Source organism: Gordionus sp. m RMFG-2023, chromosome 2 (genome assembly GCF_954871325.1).
Source record: "Gordionus sp. m RMFG-2023 chromosome 2, tfGorSpeb1-WG-v2, whole genome shotgun sequence".
Lineage (NCBI taxonomy): Eukaryota > Metazoa > Nematomorpha > Gordioida > Chordodea > Parachordodidae > Gordionus > Gordionus sp. m RMFG-2023.
In genome coordinates this window covers 8,049,136-8,070,956 of record NC_088776.1, presented here as the reverse complement: position 1 = coordinate 8,070,956, position 21,821 = coordinate 8,049,136, and the positions used below count along the sequence as shown (strand labels likewise).

Below are 21,821 nucleotides of genomic sequence, written 5' to 3'. Positions count from 1 at the left end.
GCTCGCAATATAGAAATTATGGGTAAATAATAAACGTTAATATACAAAAATATACGATTACTAAATTTATACTGATTTCATATTCATAGATATCACCACGAAAAATCACGCCTTGGAATTAGGTGTCCGAAATATTTCTTTTAAATTGATATCCCATAATTTTAGCCATTTTAATCTGTCAGTATCGTTTGAGCCTCCTTCCAATTTTTCTCATATGAATCATACTTATTATATAAAGGAGCTTGGACAAAAATTTGATCCTGATGTATCGTTATCAAATCTTTCTTCCAATTTACCTTTAGATATAATTACATATAGTTATATCGTTTATGTATTTACCGACCCTGTCAATGTTAAAATCTTTCAAGATCTTAAATACCTAGATAGGGTAAGTCATTAAATATTTTATTGATATAGATTAGAATAAGGAATTCATATAAACAATTTTGTTATGTTATATTTGTAAATTTCTTTCTGTATCCTTTATAAAATATATTCTTGTTAACATTTAAATGAGCATCTTTGTTTAAAGGGACAAATTTTAAACATTTATTAAATGAATTTTTTTTTATTCTATCCGCATCTCTGCCATCTGGCTTAATATCTAACATTTTTAAATTTGGATCGGCATTTTATAGAAAAAATGGATTGACATCTATACTTTATTTCCTAAAATACGTAAGTATGGTGAAATTTTACCTAATAAAATGAATGATTTAAAATTATGTAAATATTATGCATAAAAAATTTAACTTTATAATTCGGTTATTTTAAACTGAAACTAACGTTATCTTAATAAAATATTTTTTATACATTTTTATATTAAAATTTTTTTGGGAACCTGGGGCATGTTGTCTGTGGTTAGTTATATACACTGAACCCCGGCATATTTAAAATTTATTTAATAATTGTATAAAAATGTGTTTTATTTATAAATTATCCATTAATAAAATGAGCTTACCTTACCCCCTCACCCCCCCCCCAACAAATGGCTTATTTTACTCCGGGTATAGTGAAAATTACTCTAGGCACTGCTGGTTATGAAGCGGCATTTAGTTAGATTATAGAAATTTTGTACAGTTAGGTCTAACCAACCCCAGTCTTCCCGCGAAAATTTAACAATTACTTATACATTTTTTTAAAATTTGTTTTATTTTAAATAGAAAATTTGAGTAGATATAAATATAAATGATCTCGTCAAAATTTTATTCATAATAATGTTTAGAAAACCTATCCCACAAATTCAGATAATTTTATTTTGCTATAAGCTTTTGAGCCATTTTGATTTATATATCATTTTGAGAGTTTGTGGTTACCAATTAGAAACAATGAACACTGATCTAATCAATTTATTTTAATATAAAAATTATTTTAAAAAAAAATTCATTTAACAAAAAATTAGAAAAATAGAATTATTTGTATAATCCATTTTTTTTCAATTTTTCAAAAAATTATTTTTTTGCGAATACAATTAATGGTTTTATTTTGTGCTGTTAAACGGCTCGATTTGAACCGATTTTTAAAAAACGGCTAACTCAATATTTTATAGAGAAAAAATTAAGCAAGCTTGAAAATTGAAAATTTTGGTCTTGGATGGCAAGAAGGTTTGGACATTTATTAGCGAAATCTCAATAGGCAATATTTTTCTGGCTAAAATAGAGTTAGCCGTTTAACAACACTAGTTTCATTATTTAAGTAAATAATAAAACATTCGTTCGATTCTTATAAATTCGAGGTTGTTCGATTGGAAAAATGTCAAGTTGATTCACACGAATATAAGTTATTCGTATTTTAACAAACTTGCCGAGAGTGGCTGGCATTTTCCCTCCCCCCTCTAGCACATCTGTGAAATTCATTATAACATTTCTGTTAAGATGCTGAACAATTTCATTGTCAATGATCTGCCCAAAAATGGGGGATATTACGTTCAAATTTACGCAAACTATACAAAATCAACAAATTTCTCGAACGCGTATTCAGCCATGTCACATTTCAAATGTAAAAAAAATTGCATAAGTATAGAAAAAACTTATAGATTTGCTCATTAAAGATATAGTTATTTTTAAAAATATATTGATCAAAATCGATAACTAATAAAAATCAGCTTGGCCTGCACAGCAAAAATTTCTTTAGTCAGGCTCAAAATTTTTTTTATCTTGCCCGGTAATAATTTTTAATGAAGGAAAAAGATGAATTTGCCTAATAAGCTATAAAAAAATGCTTGCAAACTTCCGAACCAACTCAACCTTAAAAATATTTTACGCGAATTTTCGGCCTGACAAATATTAGGGAAAACTTAGCCTATCCTAAAAAATGTTCATATAATAACTATACTATAATACGAAGAATATCAACTATATTAATTCATTGCATAGCATTTCGTTTGTTTCAATTTGATTTAAAGAATTAAATATTCAGCATTTTATTTTGTTATTCATCTTTTAAAAATTTATTCAAATTTTAATTCATTTTTTTAAAATATAATTAATCTTTTATCCTATTCAGGTTATGATGGTAAAGTACTCATAAAAGGTAAGTTTTTAAATATTATTACCAATAGTATAGATTATAAATTTATAATAAATTTGATGAATATCTAAACAAAATCAGCTCATTAAAAAAAATATACTTTTAAAAGTCATTACACAAACTTAAATTTTTATATTTTTAACCTTAATGCTTCGTTTATAGCAAGCGCGATTCGTTCAAGCGATGCGAAATTAATCGTTAGCGAAATTATAGCTGATTCATTATGGAAATATTTTTTAATAAATATACGTAAACATCTGTAGCGATTTGGAATGTTTCACCCAGTATTTATATATTATACTTATTATTGGCTAGATTATGTAAAAATATGTAGCGAAAAATTTCGTATCGTTTGAACGAATCGCGCTTACTATAAATGTAGCCTAACTCTTTATTCAGAGATAGTGCGAATTCGCGGTGAACTATACAAATATACAGCATATATTTTATACTTCTGTTAAACTACTCGATTCGAGTCGATTTTTAAAAACGGCTAACTCAATATTTTAGTAAGGAAAATATTAACGTAAGCCTCGAGATTTCGTTAATAGATGTTCAAACCTCAGATCCATCTATGAGCAACATCTTAAGGTTTGAGTAATATTTTTCTGGAAAAAATATTGAGTTATCCGTTTTTTAAAAAATGACTCAAAACGAGCTGTTTAACAGAACTACTCCGCAGCATATTTATACATCGCCGCGGATTCGTGCTAAACGTGGCAGGGTAAGATAGGTAATTTTTGCAAACATAAAAAAATCATTAAAGGGCACGATTTGGTTCCTCAAATAAAAACGCCGATGGTATTGTCGCAGTTCAATTCCACCAATTATAGTATGATCGTGACTTGGCGCCAAATAGATAAGGAAATGAGACCTTTGTATTTGGAAAACATAGCTATACTCTTCATTTCGATCATAGATGTCAAAAATGAGACTATTTTATATGAAAACGAAGTGCCACCAGTGCGACAAATTTATTTATTTTTTAAAAAAACATACCATACATTATGATTTATTTTGTTGTTTAGGTTGTGTCCGAAATCATTCTTAAAAAAATTCGTAAAGTTTGAAAACTATCGCAAATTTAAATAGCAATGTTAAATTTTTGAAATTTATAAAATTTAATAAGAATATGTCTTTGACATGTTTTTTTTACATTCAAAATAGCTAAATTATTTTATATTCATCAAAATTTCGAAAGTTTGTGAATTTATTTTTTTGATGTTTTTGACATCGCCTTAAAAAGGCGTAGAGTTTTCTTAAAGTGGTTTAGGTGGCTTTTCTCTCCATAAATTTTATTGGAAGTGGCCCGACTATTGCAGACTTTTAATCAGATGATATTTAATGAAAAATAATTTAGGTCTCTTTACTATACTTTTTAAAATGAAAAATGGTTTCTTTCTGAAAAATTTCAATTAGCCATTCTTTTAATATGTCTATAATCGTTTATAAATGACATAATTATTCATTTTTTGAGAATTGAGGGGCAGTTTGCAAATTTGTCTCAACCACCCCTTGACTATGCATGGTCAGGGCTTCGAACCGTTAAGTTCGTTTCGGTTTTTAGTTAAAAATTTTATAAAAGTTTTGTTCCATTTTAGTTTTTTTTGAAAAAATCAATATCGGTTCGGTTTAGAATTTACAACGGCTCTTTTCGGTTAGTTCCAGTTTTTATAAATTCGATTTTTTAAAAAAAATCAATCATAAAGAAAAATCTTTTTAATTTATATTTTTATCCTGATTTAATTTCCCCATGAAGATTTTTTCTTATCTAATTAACTAGCAATTTGCCTAATCTCTATTAAATTGAGTATATAAAGTAATAAAAAAATAAACTATTTATTGATAGGAAGATAATGGCGATTTAATTTGGAAAAAAACCACGAATTTAAATCGTTCCAAAGGAAAATTTAAATTTCAAATTTAGATTAATAATTTAAAATTAATTAATTTTAAAAACTGCCACGAACAGGTTTAAACTTGTTCAAAATATTTAGAACAGTTCGGTTCCCTTTTTTTTCTTTATAACGGTTCGGTTAAGGTTATGGTTCTAAAAATTATAACGGTTTTCGTTCTGGTTCGAAGCCCTGTGCATGGTCTAAGAAATAAAGGTAATAAGATAAGGTTTTGAAGGATGTTAAAAGAAGGAAAGGCTTTGAACTTTTTAAATTTAATTATATATATTTTTTTTAAATATATTAAAGACGTATTACAGTTACGTATGCAAAGACATTCCGCCGGCCAAAGAATATATGATAAAATTGACGGCCGTTTCAAAACAATCTTACACAATAAGAACAGTAGCATACTTATATCTGCGCCAATATTTAGAGTCTCGGTTGTTTATTTTAATCAATTCCTGATTGTAAAAGTGAATTTCTACCCTCTCTCCAATTATTTAGGCAACAATAAAATATTTTTACTAATTAATCCTTTAAATGTATAGGAAAACAAGTTTAGTTGGTAAAAAAAAAGAAAAGAAGAATGATCAGCTTTAACTTTCATTTTTAAATACAGTAATAATAAAAAACCTATAAAATTCTTATGAGTTATTGATATGGTTAACCTTCTTCCTCGCCTGTTTAAAAAGCCTTTTCTTTTCCGGTAGAAATTTTTTCGCAATCTATAAGGGGCCTATTATTATCTTTACATAGTCGCGGCACGGCCTAGAAATGATGTTGCTCATTCCAACAAATCTGAAATTGGTTAAATTAGAGCCATAAAATCAATATCAAAGGCCTGCAGAGGTAAATATTTAAAGGCCCGGGATATAAAATATTTGCGACCGAATTTTTTTAAAAAAGTTTAATTGTTTTATGGCGCGGAATATAATATTTTAATTTTGTCATCATAAATCATTTTGGCTCTATTTTGTAAATAGTTTCTGTCAAACTTTACATAAAATCTAAATTATAATATCATTTATTTCTATATTTTAAAAATTTTTTTAATCGCTCGAAAATACTCAGAGACAGATATAGACCGGGTCGGCAGGTCTTTTGTTATAATAATTATAAATTTAAAGATTACGATTTAAAAACAAATTTAGGCCTATCCATTCCAGCTATTTAATAAAAAAATGAAAAGTATGAACCAAGCCCATAGAGGGCTCATGTAAACGTTAAAAAAATATATATTATAAACACAGAGAATTGTGAAATAAATTTGCAAAAATGCAAAAAAAAATAATTATTTATTCTCCTATTTAAATATTTTTATATAAATAACTCATCGTATCAAACATAACACACATTGGAGTCATTTATTGATCGTATAATCCTGCAATACTCCGACCATATGTTCATTAAATTTCATAGATAAAGGTTTTTGAGCTCTAGGTTTATTGAGTCTGCGTCTTCTACTTCTTTGGCTTGCGGTAAGCTAAAATATTAGTGTATAAAAATTATTTGACTATTATAAGATTTGTCATCAAAAGATCCGAAATTTTTAGGGTTACCGGAGAGTGTATAAAATATTTAGTATTTAACCTGTCCTATCATAAAATTTTAAAATAAGATATAGTTGATATTAGAATTTTAAATATATCAGAACTAAATGATAAAATGTACAATAATAAGTAATATATCACATCTTATGTATGAATAATATGGGAAACGGAGGCACGTTGAGTACATGAGAAAGTTAGCCCACTCAAATCAATAATTTAAGCTATTAATTTACAAGACTGGAAATTTCAGCCTAGTATAGATAATTACGTCATATATTATTGGCTTAAAAAAAATTTGAAAAATATAAATATTTTAGCATATCAAATGTAACAAAAATTAGATTTATAAAGAACTTTTAAAATCATAATTAATGAATTACAGGAAAGTTTAAACCCTATTTTTTAATCTGACAATTTTTCAGAATCATAAGAATTAATATGATTTTGAATTATACTATAAAGTTCGTGCGATAGGTCACGGTTAGTCATAGGATAGTTGGCTCTATTAGTTTTGGCATATTTAATTTTTAATATAATATACTTTAAATAGTATTTTATTTTATTTTAATTTTTTTTTTACAAAAATTCTCATAATTTTTAAAATCTCTAAATTCGATTTAATTTATTTTACTTAATTAATACGTATTATGATATTGTCAATAAATTTATCCAAAAAAAATATATTCTTATATTTAGATTTCTATTTTATGTGTGGATCAACTATCATATATAGGTGTCCTAACGTACCATGATTGGGTTAACAAAAAAATTCAGACTGAATTTTTTAAATAAGCATAATTTTTTTATAATATATATTAACTATTTCCAATAGCCTATACTTTTAGGAATCAGAAGGTATTTTATTTATTCAGATTAGTCTAATATTTTTGAATCCATTCAGGTTTGAACGAAAAGTGGCTCAACCATCCCTGGTCTACCCTTATCTCCTTTTAATATAGAAAACTCAAAAATTTTGCAGAAAAAAAGGGAAAGTTTAGAGAGTTTCTTAAATAACAGAATAAAAATTATATCATAACATAATTAGGTATTAAAATTTATTTTGAAGAGAAGAAAAAAAAGTGTAAAACTTTATCAGAGGGGAATTCTGAGTTGTTAGATTTCATAGCGTTGATTCCTTTGTTCCTCAAGGATTCTTCGATTTTAGATTCGTCGATATTCTCGATATTTATGCTTTTCCAGATTTTCACGAAATCTTAAAGATAATAAATATTTTTGGAGTAAAAAACATAACTTTAAATAAGTTATTTGTATCCCTTCAAATACTATAATAATTACAATAATAATAATTAGTGCAAAAGTTAAAAAAAAATAGAAAGAAAAAGGGGGGAAGGAGGGGGGGGGGGTAAAAGAAATCAATATGCACTAAACATAAATAGAAAAATAACCTGGATGGATGGAAAACTTGCATGATTCGTCATCGTGGAAAATTATTTTCTTTTTATCGCCGGGCCGAGTTAGAATGATAACCGAATCTTCGATTTGCTAGAAAAATAAAAAATATCGAATAAAATGATGGTCAACATTATATAAAGCCACTAGGATTGCAGCTCAAAATTGAGAAATTGCCTTTTTATAATCCAGTGACTTAAAATTTTTTTTTATTGACTAATATTTATAGTAAAATAAATTGGAAACATGTTAATAGTAAAATCATCTTCCTTAAATTCGGATTACACATTTAGATATTTAATCTAAAATAACATCTTGGTCAAAATTAGTCACGTCGTTATGGTTAGCTATAGTCATGTAATAGTGCAGGACCTGATTGACTTCGGTTCGAGCCTCAAATATAAAATATTTTAGGTGTTCAAGATACATTTTAGGGCCCAAAGGATGATTTTTTTGCCTTTCCTAGCGATGTCACTAATATGGTATAACACCAGGAGATTAAACATTTAAAGATGCTATCATAAAATAAGGACCATGAATATGTGACCAGTTCCCATGCACCACCCCCAGGGTAAATTTTAACCTCAGTGAATTATCCAAATAAATGAAAATTTAGAGAGTAAGAAAGATTCAAAATTTACTATAATGATATAATATAATATATAGATTAAACTAAATATTATAAGAGTTTGTAAGAATAGAATCAATTTAGACTTAATATAGGCGAAATGAGAAATTTTCATAAAATTACCCGACATGATAACCTTCTAGTAAAAAAAAATTCTCAAAATCGAAAACTGGAAATAGGTGTAGAAAAAAGAGATATTTCTAACTTGTCCAGTTTGAACATAAAATATGTAGTGTGTCTAAACTAGTTGAAGGGGCCTAATTATGGGATGGCATTTGAGGCTCAGACCCCCCCCCCCTCATGATTGAATAAAAGAAAACATTTAATAATTACCTAAGTCATTTATTACAAATTATATACATTTTAAAATAATTAGATAAATAATACCTAATTCTAAAATGCTTATAATTTTTCAAAGTGACCCACCCACATGAAAGAAGGATAGCATAAAGAAGATAGATATATGAATTTTTTTAGGTAAGGCCCCCAGTCCACACCCTTCTACCAAAAGTTATGATTGGTTCTGGCTTACCAAAACTAAACTAGTTGCTTAAGCCTTATCTTAAGGTTAAGGAAAATAAGGTTTGAGAAATATAAATATATGTGGGCAATCCATGAATATTTTTATTTGAAATTTTGGTTTGTGACTCTTTATATATATAAAAAAAATTTTGAATTATCGTCATTATTTTAAAAAAATTATTTACTTCAACTTTATTTTCTTTTAAATTATTGTTTGTCGTGATATATTGTATACATTTTTGGAGAAGGGAAAATTTTTTTAATAAAATGATAATTACGAGAACAAGCTAATTTCAGAAAGAGAAGGAAATTTTCCCTTGCTCACCCCCCCCCCCACTACGCCTATGTGTAGATCATATTTAATTTCTATTCATGGCATAGTTCCTTTTATTAAAAAAATTTAAAAATTATAGATATCCATTATATTATTTTTTTCAGAATAGTATTTTTTTAATGCCCAAATAGAGAAAAATTAGCACATTCGACCATATTGGCGATTTTAATCCGCTAATCCAGGCATAAAAAAACGTAATCGCTAGCGTGGAATTATAAATGCATAAACATTTCCTCCAGGTCAAATATTCCTAACCTTCATATTCATGGCATGGTTAGAGAGGCAAAAGACGTTGCTACTAAAAAAAAATCCCTTAGATATATATCATCTAAATTTACAATAGCTTAAATCATTTTCAAGGGGAAAATATATAAATATAATGTGAGAAAAATTAATTTCATTTTTAACACAGTTAAGTTTTTAAGTTTTAAACTGTTTTTTTGAGTCCGCATAACCCTTCATTCACAGTTAACCCGGGCGAACTATAAAAAAAAATATGTGGTATTTTTATATTCATCGTCGCGAATTCGCGCTAACCGTGAATAAGGGATAAATAAACCTCATACATTCATTCGAATAAAATTTTTTTTTATCAATTGCTATATTTCAAATCAACTCGGGACTAGCTCGTTATAAATTTTTTTTAGTCCTGTAGGAAAAAAAAACATTTCACCCCGCGAACGCAGGGTTAGGAGAAGCTGCTAAAATTTATATTCCAAATTATTTAAAAATATTTGTAATTATTCTACATTACTTTCTATTTTTTCCTTTTTCACAGCTATAAATCAAATTTTAAAGGCAAAAAAAAGAGTTTTACAAAATAAAAAAATTTCCCTGCGATTCAATGACTTACCATTGTTTTTTAATAAAAATAAATAAAAAATATTTAAAAATAAAATAATAATAAAAATTTCCCCGAGTTTCAGTGACTTACCGAAAAAAATAAACAGAAAAAAAATAACAAAAAATAAAATAATAAACCCCCCCCCCCCCCCAGAGAGGCAATAACCATTTTTTTTAAAAATTCATTAAAATTAAAAATATTATTTTCTTTCTTTTAAATCCACATAAAAAAATCAATATAATTTTTTTTTAAACAAAAAAACATAATGATGCCTCACGCATTCGTATCCGACCTCGATGAGGGCGGAAAAATTCATAATCAAGCGATAGCGCATAATTTTTGTTTGACTAATAAATTCATACCATCGATCAACATCTGTTGCCAGGAGATGAGGCTCGAAAAAAATAAACACGGATTTCGGTACCGATGCCGCGGGTGTCACAAATCATTTTCAATTTGGAAAAGTAAGTAAAAAAAATTTATTTCGATTTTTGAGAAAAAATTAATATTTTTAAAAATATTATTCGAATTTTTGATTTGGGTCCTTCTTAACTCGATTAATCATGAGTAATATTTATCTAATCCCAAATTTTTTTAAAAAAAATGGAATTACGACAAAATACCTTATTTTTAGGGTTGTTTATCCAGAAAAATATCACTTAAGCTTAAAGATTTTGCTCATAGATAGGCTAAAGGTTAAGACATATATTAGCGAAATCTCGAGAACGATATTTTTCTGGCTAAAATATTGAGTTAGCCGTTTATAAAAATCGGCTCAAATCGAGCCACTTAACAAGGCCACTCATTTTGAATCAAAATATTGAGTTCGAAACGGTATCATATTTTTTGATATTTTTACCATGTTTTTTTTTAGTAGTTTCTTTCAAGATTATAATATAAAAATATATTCTCTAAATAAAAGAGTATAATTTTTATCTTGTGTGGTGATGTTAATATAGATTAAATTTAAGTGTCGAAAAACTCAACAATATGATAAAATTTTATAACTCTTTAAAACATATAATCTAGAAGGCATAGCTTCCTTTCCATATAGCATTTGAAGACATTTTCTTAAAAAATATAATTTGATTTTACACTCCCTCTTAGCAAATTTTAAAAATATAATGCAGGCGCGTAGCCAAATGGGGGGGGCATAGCAAAATGCAGATTATAAATTAATTTTGAAAAAATATAAAAGGCTTTCATGAAATGTGTTTAGATTTTTATTTCAAATATTAATATTTTTTCCTTGTGTATTAATATTTTTTCCTTGTGTATTAATATTTTATCCCGTGAAAATTTAAAGTATAATTTTTTTTAAAAAACACCGATGGATATAAGAAAATTTTGTCAACCAAAAGACCTAAAAGTAGTATAATTTAATATAAAAAATATATGACCACCAATAATAGTTACAGAAAATATAATTAAATGAAACTATTGAAAATGAAGTATATAATGGAGTTCAAGCGTTTATTAAAAAAATATTCCCAACTGCAATTTATGTACATTGTGCAGCTATTCACTTAACTTAGCCATATTTGATTCCCGTTCTCTGCCGTGTATAAAAAATTGCCTAAGTATAATTCTATTTAATCTATTTCTATTAATAACTATGATTAGGCAAAATTTCTAATCTACGAAATGTTCAGATATTTAAATAGACAATATTTACATAATAAAATTATTTCTGAGACTTCTTGTGCTACAAGAAAAATCTGAAAAAGACATGCCATGCCCGACCAGATGGAGTCTACGGCATCAAGCGGATACCTCAGTTTTGGATCTAGAAGAGCCTATCTTGAGTGCCCTTGGAGAAATATAGGAATGAACCAAATATTTCACCTGAAGCAGATACTTTATTGGATTCAATAAGACAACCGATTTTCTTTTTGCATTGGAATGTGTAAAATAGATTCATTAATTATACAACAATGTTGTGCAATATTTTTTAAACGAATAATATAGATTTGGAGGAGACTATGAGAATAGCCAATATTATTATATTGCAACTTCAGATACATAATAATATTTGCTGTAGGCAGTGAGTTGATATGAATTTAGTTTATTTTTGTTATATAAAATAGTCGTCTTTTTGGTTTATTATTATTTTTTAAATATAGTTGTTTATTTTTAAATCGGCATTTGTAAAAAAAATAATACATAATAATAATCTATTTTATTTTTTTATAATGCTATATATATATATATATCTATAATGCTATATATATATATATTTATCTATCTCACTTTAATTTTTTATTAATTAAATTATTCATAGAGGCATCCGCTCACTATCCAATACATAATTAATATGTCAGCTAATTATCGGCCTGATTTAAACATAATCAATATATCCCTATTTTAAGACGTTTCCCCTTAATTATTAAGAAATTTTCCCCAAATATCACAATATGTTCCCAACCGGTAAAAGTTCTTTCTCTTTCCAAATATTAAAAATTCTTTTTTTTAAAAAAAATATTCGCACTCTCTGACTCATGTACCTCGACTGATTATTGATGCTATGCACTTACAACCATTATCTTCCGTTTATGAAATATGTATCATTATATATATATATCAATATTGACCATGAATTTCGTGAAATTTTTGTGATTGTTGAGCAAATTATTCAAAAATTGGAGCAATCATTAAGAAGACGATTAAATTTTCTAATTTTAATTCAAAATTTATTGTTATTTACTTACCTTTATTTAAAATTTAGCTCTAATTTTTTAAACAATATAATATTATTTTATGTGTCCGAAATTGTTATTTTTCAAAATAGGATTGGTTATTAAAAAAAATGCTCCAAAAAATTATTTTAAAAAAAAATAATTATTTACATAGATTCTATCTTCGAAAAGGTCATCAACGTACCATTATTTCTACAGTTGATATATCTTTACATAAGTAACATTTTTTCTTCTATATTTTATATAATTATTTTATTTAGGCCGTTACAAAATTGGACAAGCAACGAGAGAATTAAACATCAATCAATGTGCCACAAAATGGTAAAAAAGAGATGAGGATTATGAGTTGGTCTCATTATAGGGTTGCATAACTGCTGTGCTATTACACGGCTAGATGCCATTTTTAAATCGACTAGTTGTGTGTTTATTGATAATGAATAAGTATTTCTTTATGCTGTCAAGCCCATGAACCCAAACCTTTTTTTTGGATTTTATTTATATCCTCACCTTTTTTTGTCAAAGGGTTTACATTCTTGGGTATCTTAAAGGTTTCGAAAATCAAGATAATAATGAGAGATGACCATTTTTATCTAATTTTTACAAAAAAAAGAAAATAGTTAAAATAAGACACATTTATTATTATGTGATTATTAAAATTTATTTTTATAAATATAATTGCAAATTTATTGTTAATTTTAATGTTTAAAAAAAAATTGAAAATTAAAATATTTTAGCTTGCAAAAATTTAATACTCTGGACCAAAGATTGTTTCTTTTTATATTTGGCTCAGTCCTGTCCTCTGTTTGTTCGAACCGAACCGTTAACCTTCATTAACTTTGTCCGTTCGATTTTTATAAAAAAATTAATAACGCCCAATAGAAATCAAGACAAATCAGCTGATGGCAAAAAATTTCTTGTCCCTCTAGCTTTCCTCGTTTTGATAATTATGTGTTTGAATGGTAAGGAAAGTAATATTTTTTTTTATTTTTCCTATGGTATATAATCCTATATCTTTCGTTTTTTAAAAACTACTTTATAAGGTACAAAAAATTTAGAAAAGTGTGCCAACTCCGGGTAGCCTCCAATCACGCGAAGGTAGGCGGCCCCGGACAAATCGTAGAAATGGATGAGTCTCTTGTCCGGAAAAGCAAGTATAATAGCGACGGAGTTTTAATCAAGAAGGCTCTTTGGATTATCGGAGGCATTTGTCCCAATACAGACAGAATATTTTTGTGGGCCACCCTGAGTAGAAATCGAGAAACCTTCTTAGATGTCGTTCGACAAAATGTTCTCGAGGGTACTGTTATTATAACTGACTCGTGGAAAGGGTAATGTATAATAGTTTAATTTATAAATATTTATATTTTTTTTTTAAAAAAGGTATTATGATTGTCCCGAAGATAAAAATGGCGAAAATAATTTTGAGACCGACCACCGTATTTCGTTTGTCCAGCCCAGCGATATACCTGTCCATACCCGCAAAATCGATATTTTCTGGCAAGATCTCAAGCCGAAACTCCCGAAGTTCTGTGACAGTCGCACAGTGCCCGAATACCTGCCGGAATACGAATATTTCCGGAATTATAAATCGCTCAATCACTATGACACATACATTACATTTATAAATGATTGCATTGCGTTTAAAGAAGTATTCGAATGAATTTAAAAATTTTTTTATTGATTTTTCGATTATCTTCTAAATAATATACTACCCAAATTCAGAATCAAATTAATACGCCTTCGTTTAACATTTTTTTGCATCAAATATCCCTATCTCTAATAAATAAATTAAAATATAAAAATATAACGATGGTCATTATCGATTAAAGTCTATCAATTTATTTTCTCAAGAGGTATATTGATTGAATTCTGTTATTTAAAAGCGCGTTAGGACTTAAATCCGAAAAAATGAGTTATGAATTAAATCTGAATATAAGATCAGTTATTTTTTGAAGAATTACTTGGCCTAATTATTTTTGGCTTCCAATAACAATATAAGTTAATCATCCTTAAACTGCAATTTGCCAAAGATGCCCTTTTTTATAAAAGAAGAAAAAATGCGCTAATTAGATGGGGAAATAGCATCTGCAATAAACAGAAAATATTAAAATGTAGCCTTCCTCAATTAACTTGAATTAAGCAAAAAAAACAACCTATTTTTTTTATGAATGCATATAAATTTTTTAGAATAATCATTGGATATTAGAAGATATAAAAAAAAGGAAGTTAAGTTTTTGCTTACAAGATTTATAAATAACAATAATAATTTTTTTTAAACCTTAATTTATTATTCTTTTTAAAATGAACCTTATTATAATAAAAATGGATTCGAAAATCATCATAAAATCTAATCCATTGAAGGTGATCTCCCGAAATAAGCAGGAGTAACGATTTTCTTAAATTTATTGGGAATTCAAGTGTCAGCCAATAATACCTTATTTACTTATTATATAGTCTTTTTTTTTAAAAGTGTTGGTAATTTATATCGTAATGGGATATAACATTAATATATCATATATCGGATTTTTTTTGTGAATTATTTTTATTAATTAATTTAAATTAAATCAAAATCTTAGGTGTTTTATTATAATTATATCAATATAATACATCAAAAGATATTATAAAAATTTGTCCATCAGATGGCGCTTAGTAAAAAAACTTGAATACTTTTACAAGTTTATTTTTTATCCAGTATGCTAATATAAATTACATTATGTTATTAAGAATATTTTTTAAAACAGATGAGAGAAAAATGACAGTAGGTATAATTTATTTTATATACAATTGTACTGATTAAATATATGGTAAAATCTATAACTCTACATCATGTGCACATAAAAGATATCATGATTTCATATAATAACTACTTAAACAACTAATAAATATGAATTTAAGTTATTAATTTTTCATCCCAATTTAATCAAAACTAGGTATGATGAGCTAAAGCCAAGTTCTAATATTTAATGTCTACTAGGTATGAGAATGGTTTTTATAAAAAAATATATTAAATTTTTGCTCTATGTGTGCAACCTAAGGAAAGCAAACCTAATTCATAGAGCGAATTAGCGGCATCAAAATACGCTGTATTTTTATATTCAACGCTAAATGTGAATGCAGATGCGGGCTAGGGTTAATTTAGGTACATTATTTTATAAGAAATTCGTGTTACGTGGTTCAGGTTAAGGTCTGATAAGCGTTAGCGATTAGCTTAGGGCTATGACATATTATAAAATGGGTTTACAAAGTAAATATTAATTTTAGATAAGAGTCTTCAAAAATATTGGCGGCCATCTTAAATTTTAGATTTTTTTATAATAAATTTCAGATACAAATGAAGAGTTAATAATAATACTCCAATAAAATAACAATGAATAAATAAATGAAAAAAAAAGAGAAATAATTAATCATATTCATAAGTTGATGGCTATGAATCTTTAAATAATTTGAAATTATAGTGGAATTCGAAACTAATTTTTTTTCTTCAGTAAAAAAAAGGCTATTTAGTTTGAAAAGAATATTAGCTTCCTTTCCGGGTGGATCTTGAAACTACAATTGGCAAGGAGCTATTATATAAATATGCGTATTTATTAATTTTTTTTCTTATTTTTAGCTATTCCGCGAAAATATGATGCAGGTAAGATCCCTCCCAATGCATTTGCCTACCATTTATTATAAAAGTGAATCTGTCCGGTCGTGTTCTATTATCAGGTTGTGAATTGTGTAGTTCTAGGTTTGTGGAATGTTGGCTCTGGCTAAGGCACCTTTAATTATTTTATTGACTTTATCATATCTTATTTGTATTTGCTGAACAGGCAATGACGTGGGCGCTTAGCTTTGAAATCAGAATATATCGCATAAACAATTATAAGGTTAGTTTATGATTGCGTCCGTCTAACTAGGTAGCTACTGCATACCTAATATGTCATTTGTTAAAAAAATTACTTTTTACTAGGATTAGCTTCTAATCATTTGTGGCTAGTTTTATCCAACATTAAGGACCTAATGTTGGCAAGATGCAGCACAGTTGGGCAGTACCGTGTATACCTGTATCAATCTAAGAAACAAGATCGCTTTGTATCTTGTATACAGTATATTTTTGAAATTTTTAATAAAATTATTGTATCTGTTGCTTATAATATTTAATAATCTTATAGAACCTTATTTTGTTCTTGATTCTATAATTTCATTGTTCTTTTTTTTCCTACAGTCATATTTTAAAAATATCGGCAAAATTTACTGTACTTGAAAATCTACAACTTACATCAAGATAAATAAATAACACAATTAAACTAAGCCATTAAATTTAACTTCTAAAAACCCCCAAAAAATGAATATTATTGTTCTTTTAGTGAAACAGATATTTCCTAGTTTATTAATACAAATAACATTGAGTTAGTTTTGAATCCTAAAGATCGTGGAATTAGATTAGAAAGACTGATATGGCTGAATACTTCTCAAATTTTAAAGCTTTTAATAGAATAATATTAAAGCAAAATCGAGAAATCTCAACATTTTAAACGTTTACGCTCTAGGTTAATTATTTAGAAAGAAAGTATTTTTCAAGCTTGTCAGAGTATTATTCATAAAAATTTCCAAAATGAGAAGGAATATTAATAGCAGGTGATTTTACCGTTAAAGTTGAACGTTTAGGGACGGAAAATCATAATTCTTTCGGTTATTAGGACCTTCCCTTCATTACATAGAAAAAAAACCAATCTCAAAAGCGACATCAACTCGATTGAATGAATAGCTTTACTCAATATTAATATACATTGAGAATAAATCCCCAATACATAACAAATAATTGAGAAAATTGGCGCAATCGAAAATAAGATTAAATTTTCATTTATCAACGATGTTTTGATTCCTTTTAAACATTCTTACAATGTTTAATTCAATATTTTATTGTGATTTACATACCATCAGTTTATATAGCTATAATATTTTAAAAATATAATATTCGTTCTTAAATATTTTGAATTTTCCAATACTTTATATATTATTTGTGCTTTGAAATTGTCATTGCATGATGATCAATCTTAATAAATTTGTAATGTTCAGTAAAAAAAATTATTCCCCCCCCCCCACCTGTAGAAAATTCCTGGCTAAGCGTCTGAGCGAAGATATATTTTCTATCGTTGGATTAATAACGCAACGCCAAAAGAACATACCAACGACATTTTTCATTTAAGCTAAATTTATTTTTTAATTATATATTACTCAAATATTTGTTAGCATTCCAAATTTATGTGATAATATTATAGCATTAAAAAAATTAATATTATACAAATAAATAGATAAAATATTATCGATCTGAGTAAAGTTAAAAATGAATTTTTAAAAATATTTTATTATACATAGATCTTTGGAGATTAATAAAAAATAAATAAATTTATATTTGGTTTTTTTCTTTTCTTTCATTCGTAACAAAAATGAATTTGTTTATTTTCTAGTGACACCATTTTCTCAAGTTAATCTAACCCGAACTCCCACCCGCTCATTGTTAATGCTCGCCCGCTGGGAGGGACATGGGCGGGAAGGTTTTAAATCCTCCGTTACAGACTTTTACATGACTTAGTGCATGGGCGTTATAAAAAAGCGGAAAAAACCTTCACAATCTTAAGAGCGTTGGGTAGCGACTCTTCGACCTCCTCCATTGTCAGGGCTCCGAGTCCGTGTTCGTCCCGGTAAGCCAAAAGCTTGAGCAAGGAACGCTTATCCCTTATATCTAACGGAGCCTTAAACATAAATTTAGAGGAACCATCGGAGCTTTTAATACTACTCATCTTGACTTTTGGGTTGTTGGGTAAAGCCTGAAATTTATTGTAACTTTTGTTATATTATATGTATGGATATGAATTTGATAAAAAATTTTAATTATTTAATTTTCTTAATGCTTCTATATAAAAACAAAATATCCCTCTAGTTATTTTTCTGCTTTGAAAAAAAAAATCCTTCAATCCAATATTATTTTATTTTGGATAGGAGTCAGACCTATTTCTAGAATAAGAGATCGAATCGGACATTTGAGAAGAAAAAATAGATGGATCAAATAGATTGGACAAAAAATTTATAAAAATTCTGGGATCTGGCTAGGAGTAAAATAAAAATATGTCAATTCAAGTCAAAATTTATTCACAATAAAAGGCGTTTATTCCAATCTATAAATATATATTTTGGGTAATAGCAATTTAATATAAATAAAAAAAATGAATATTTTCACCTCCTAAATTTGTTTATAATAAAAGGAACGCCATTTATTACCCTCTTTTCTGATATAACAAATTTTATTCACGAACACATTAAATTAGCATTTGTTTAAAAACACAAAACTGAAGTCATAACAACCATCTTATTTTAAAAATCTGTCACACAGTATTTATACACTCATTTGGTTATTCATTTTATAAAAGATATTCAGAATTATCCTAAACATAAAGTGGCATCTCTTTATTTTCCTTTTAGTAGTTCAGAAGTTTCAGAATAGGGGATAAGCACTCTCAGCCACATATGTGATTTGGGTCTGGTCCAGCCCTTTGGTTTATAATCTAATCTATTGAAATTATCCTGAGAGAAAAATAAGCAAGTCTTATTATACGAAAATTTTAATAAAGAGCAAATAGATGTTATTTTAATATTATTTTTTAAATATTAATAGATTTGAAAATTTAATTATGATTTATATAACAGATATACTTCTATTATTTTGCTCAGAATTTTTTCTTAATTGCTTAAAATTATAAAAAATACAGCTCCAAATTTTTATATGAATTTCATTAATTTCTGAGAAATTTATATTTCAATCTGAGTGCTTTAGTTTTATACACAAGTGATTAGTATTTTTTTTGGTCAATTAAGAATTATTTTCTGAGCATTTCTAGGTTTAATTCTGAGTGATTAAAATATAAGGTAATTTAACTTCCATTTCATAACTTTTGGGAAATAAATATAAAATACTTTTTAATAACCTCATTTTCTAGCCAAAGCTTAATTTTGTTATTGACATCTAGAAGTTTCATTTCATCAAGTATTTCCTCAAGTAATAGATGATCAGAATATCCTTTCAAAAATCTTTCTCTCAAGTGTTTTACAACTTTTGTCAATACATTAAATTTGTGATGAGAAGTATATGTTGCTGCACCTAGGTTGTTATGTGATAATGATGTAATACTTAAATCATTTTCATTAATGGGAGGTTCATATCGAGACTTAATAGAAGTTGATGATGTGGTAAGGTTTGTGGAAGCAATTAATGATTTTTTGTTTGAGGCTTTTGATATTTTATAGAGAAAATTATTTAATATATAAGAAATTAATTAATTAGAGTGGGCAATTTGTACAAAAAATTTAAAAACATCTTAATCTTAAAACATATTCATTTGTGTAAAATTTTCAAAAAAATAAGAAAATGTATATAAAACTTTGCAGATATCAATTGGAAGAAATAATACCAAATATGCTATAAAAAATATATACCTTCCAAATAAAGTTATTTAAAATTCATAGCTGATAACAGTGATATTTATATCAAATACACTTAAAATATTTTTCAGAAATAATCAAAATAATTGTTTACTTTTTTTTATTAATATAACATCTAAGCTTTATTTTAAAAACTAGTGTCTTAATTAAAATTTCAAATATAACTCATAAGGACCTACTCTCATAAATTCTTACATTGTTCCTGTTTATTTTTGACAATGGCATTTGCTAATGCTCTTTTTTTAAACTTCTCCCGTTCTTTGATTAAAGCTGGATCCATACCATATGATATTATGAATTGATGTAAATTTAATGAAAATAAGTGGTCATTAGTTTTTGTAAATAATTTTAATTCAAAAGTATTGTCATTCTATATTATATTATATTAAAATTAGTTATATAACTTTAGTTATAGAATATTAATATATATTAAAAATTAACAATCGATTATCTGATTAATTAAATCATATCAAAAAATAAACTGTAGTAATATAATGTGATAATACTAGATTGGCGATTCATGTATTAAATATATTTAAAATTGTAAAATATATCGGATTAGCGCCGTTTTATGGTGCAAATTGATTAAAGGACAGTAATGTACATTAATCAACGACATATATGTGAAAAGAATGTAAGTTTGTAATAGCATCCTTAATGAGTTAGTGTTTCCTTTTCTTAATATTTGGGAATTCATATTTATACAATCAATCAAAAAATTTATATCTTATTATTTATATTTTATATTATATTGTTTTAAATGTGTTGAATATAAAAATAATAGCATCCAGATGCTACGTTTTTTTAATGTTTTCTTAAAATATTTTACGTTATTTTTTTATAAGTCATAAGAGTTCAAAAATGTTAGTATCAACAATAAAAATTGAATTGCGTCTTCTCAAAAAATATTCGGATGAGCTAACTAATTCGCTATAATCAATAATTTTCCGATCAGCAAGATTATCATATAGTTCATTCTATTCAGTGGCGTCGCTAGGGGGGGGGGGGCGCAGGGGTTCGAACCCCCTAAAAAATTTAAATATTCCCCTGAAGCAAAAATTTTTTTTTAATGGTATCTTAACCCCTTGAACTAAATATAAATTTTTTTGATTGCCCCCACGATTTCTTTTATCATTCTATTAAGTAATATATAGATTTAATTTTATTATTTAAAAATTAATAAGATTGTCTAAATATTTATTAAGTGAATACTATTTTAAGCATAAGCGTAGCCAGGAGGGGGGCAAGGGCCCCCCTTCAGAAATTTATCAATTTTTGTGAATATCATTTTAAGCTAATAAAAAATATCCCCCTTGGTCCTCCCTCCACTCCATGACCCCCAAAAATGCATGCATATAACTTAAACAATAAATTGAAAGAAAGAATGTAAAAGTTAATATTTTTTTATAAAAATATTCATCATAATTTATACATTTTTGGAAAAAAGCATTTATATATAAAAAAAGTGAACCAAAAATGCTTTTTAAGAAATGGAATATAAGATAAGTCTTAAGACAAAAGTGAAATGTATTATAATTATTCCATAAAATTACTAAGGGACGAAGCGTCCATAGAAGCAAGGGAAGCATTGCTTCCCTTGAAATTTTTTTTACAAAATTCTTAGATAAACTTAATATAATCTTTATACTATGCTAAAAAAAAATAAAATTACTTCCTTAAAATAATTAATATATTTTTTATAACGTTAAGAAGATTTATAATATTTTACTACGATAAAAAATTTACGTTAAAAAATTTACTATTATTTTTACTACGTTCAAAAATTTACTATTATATTTACTATGTTAAAAAATGATGGAAGCAAATTTAATATTGCTTATTTCCCTATAATAAATATACTAATAAATCATGATTCATACGATATTTTTTTGGTGTAATTTTTTTATTACGTCAAAAAAAATATACAA

General features: G+C 26.7%; 2 protein-coding genes across 2 annotated transcripts; one reads left to right on the top strand and one right to left on the bottom strand.

Annotated features, from left to right (window-relative positions):
* Positions 1-5,707: 5,707 nt before the first annotated feature.
* On the bottom strand, positions 5,708-20,193 carry LOC135923939 (transcription initiation factor IIE subunit beta-like). Its single transcript, XM_065458961.1, has 6 exons — positions 20,089-20,193; positions 19,380-19,681; positions 18,021-18,224; positions 7,384-7,480; positions 7,066-7,190; positions 5,708-5,910 (listed from the first exon to the last, which is right to left on the bottom strand). The coding sequence occupies exons 1-6, from the start codon at positions 20,171-20,173 to the stop codon at positions 5,788-5,790; spliced, it is 936 nt and encodes a 311-aa protein (XP_065315033.1). The 5' UTR covers positions 20,174-20,193; the 3' UTR covers positions 5,708-5,787.
* LOC135923940 (uncharacterized) lies at positions 10,098-14,104 on the top strand. Its single transcript, XM_065458962.1, has 5 exons — positions 10,098-10,179; positions 12,566-12,628; positions 12,672-12,732; positions 13,452-13,739; positions 13,792-14,104. Exons 1-5 carry the CDS (start codon positions 10,104-10,106, stop codon positions 14,069-14,071), a joined length of 768 nt encoding a protein of 255 aa, XP_065315034.1. The 5' UTR covers positions 10,098-10,103; the 3' UTR covers positions 14,072-14,104.
* Positions 20,194-21,821: the final 1,628 nt, after the last annotated feature.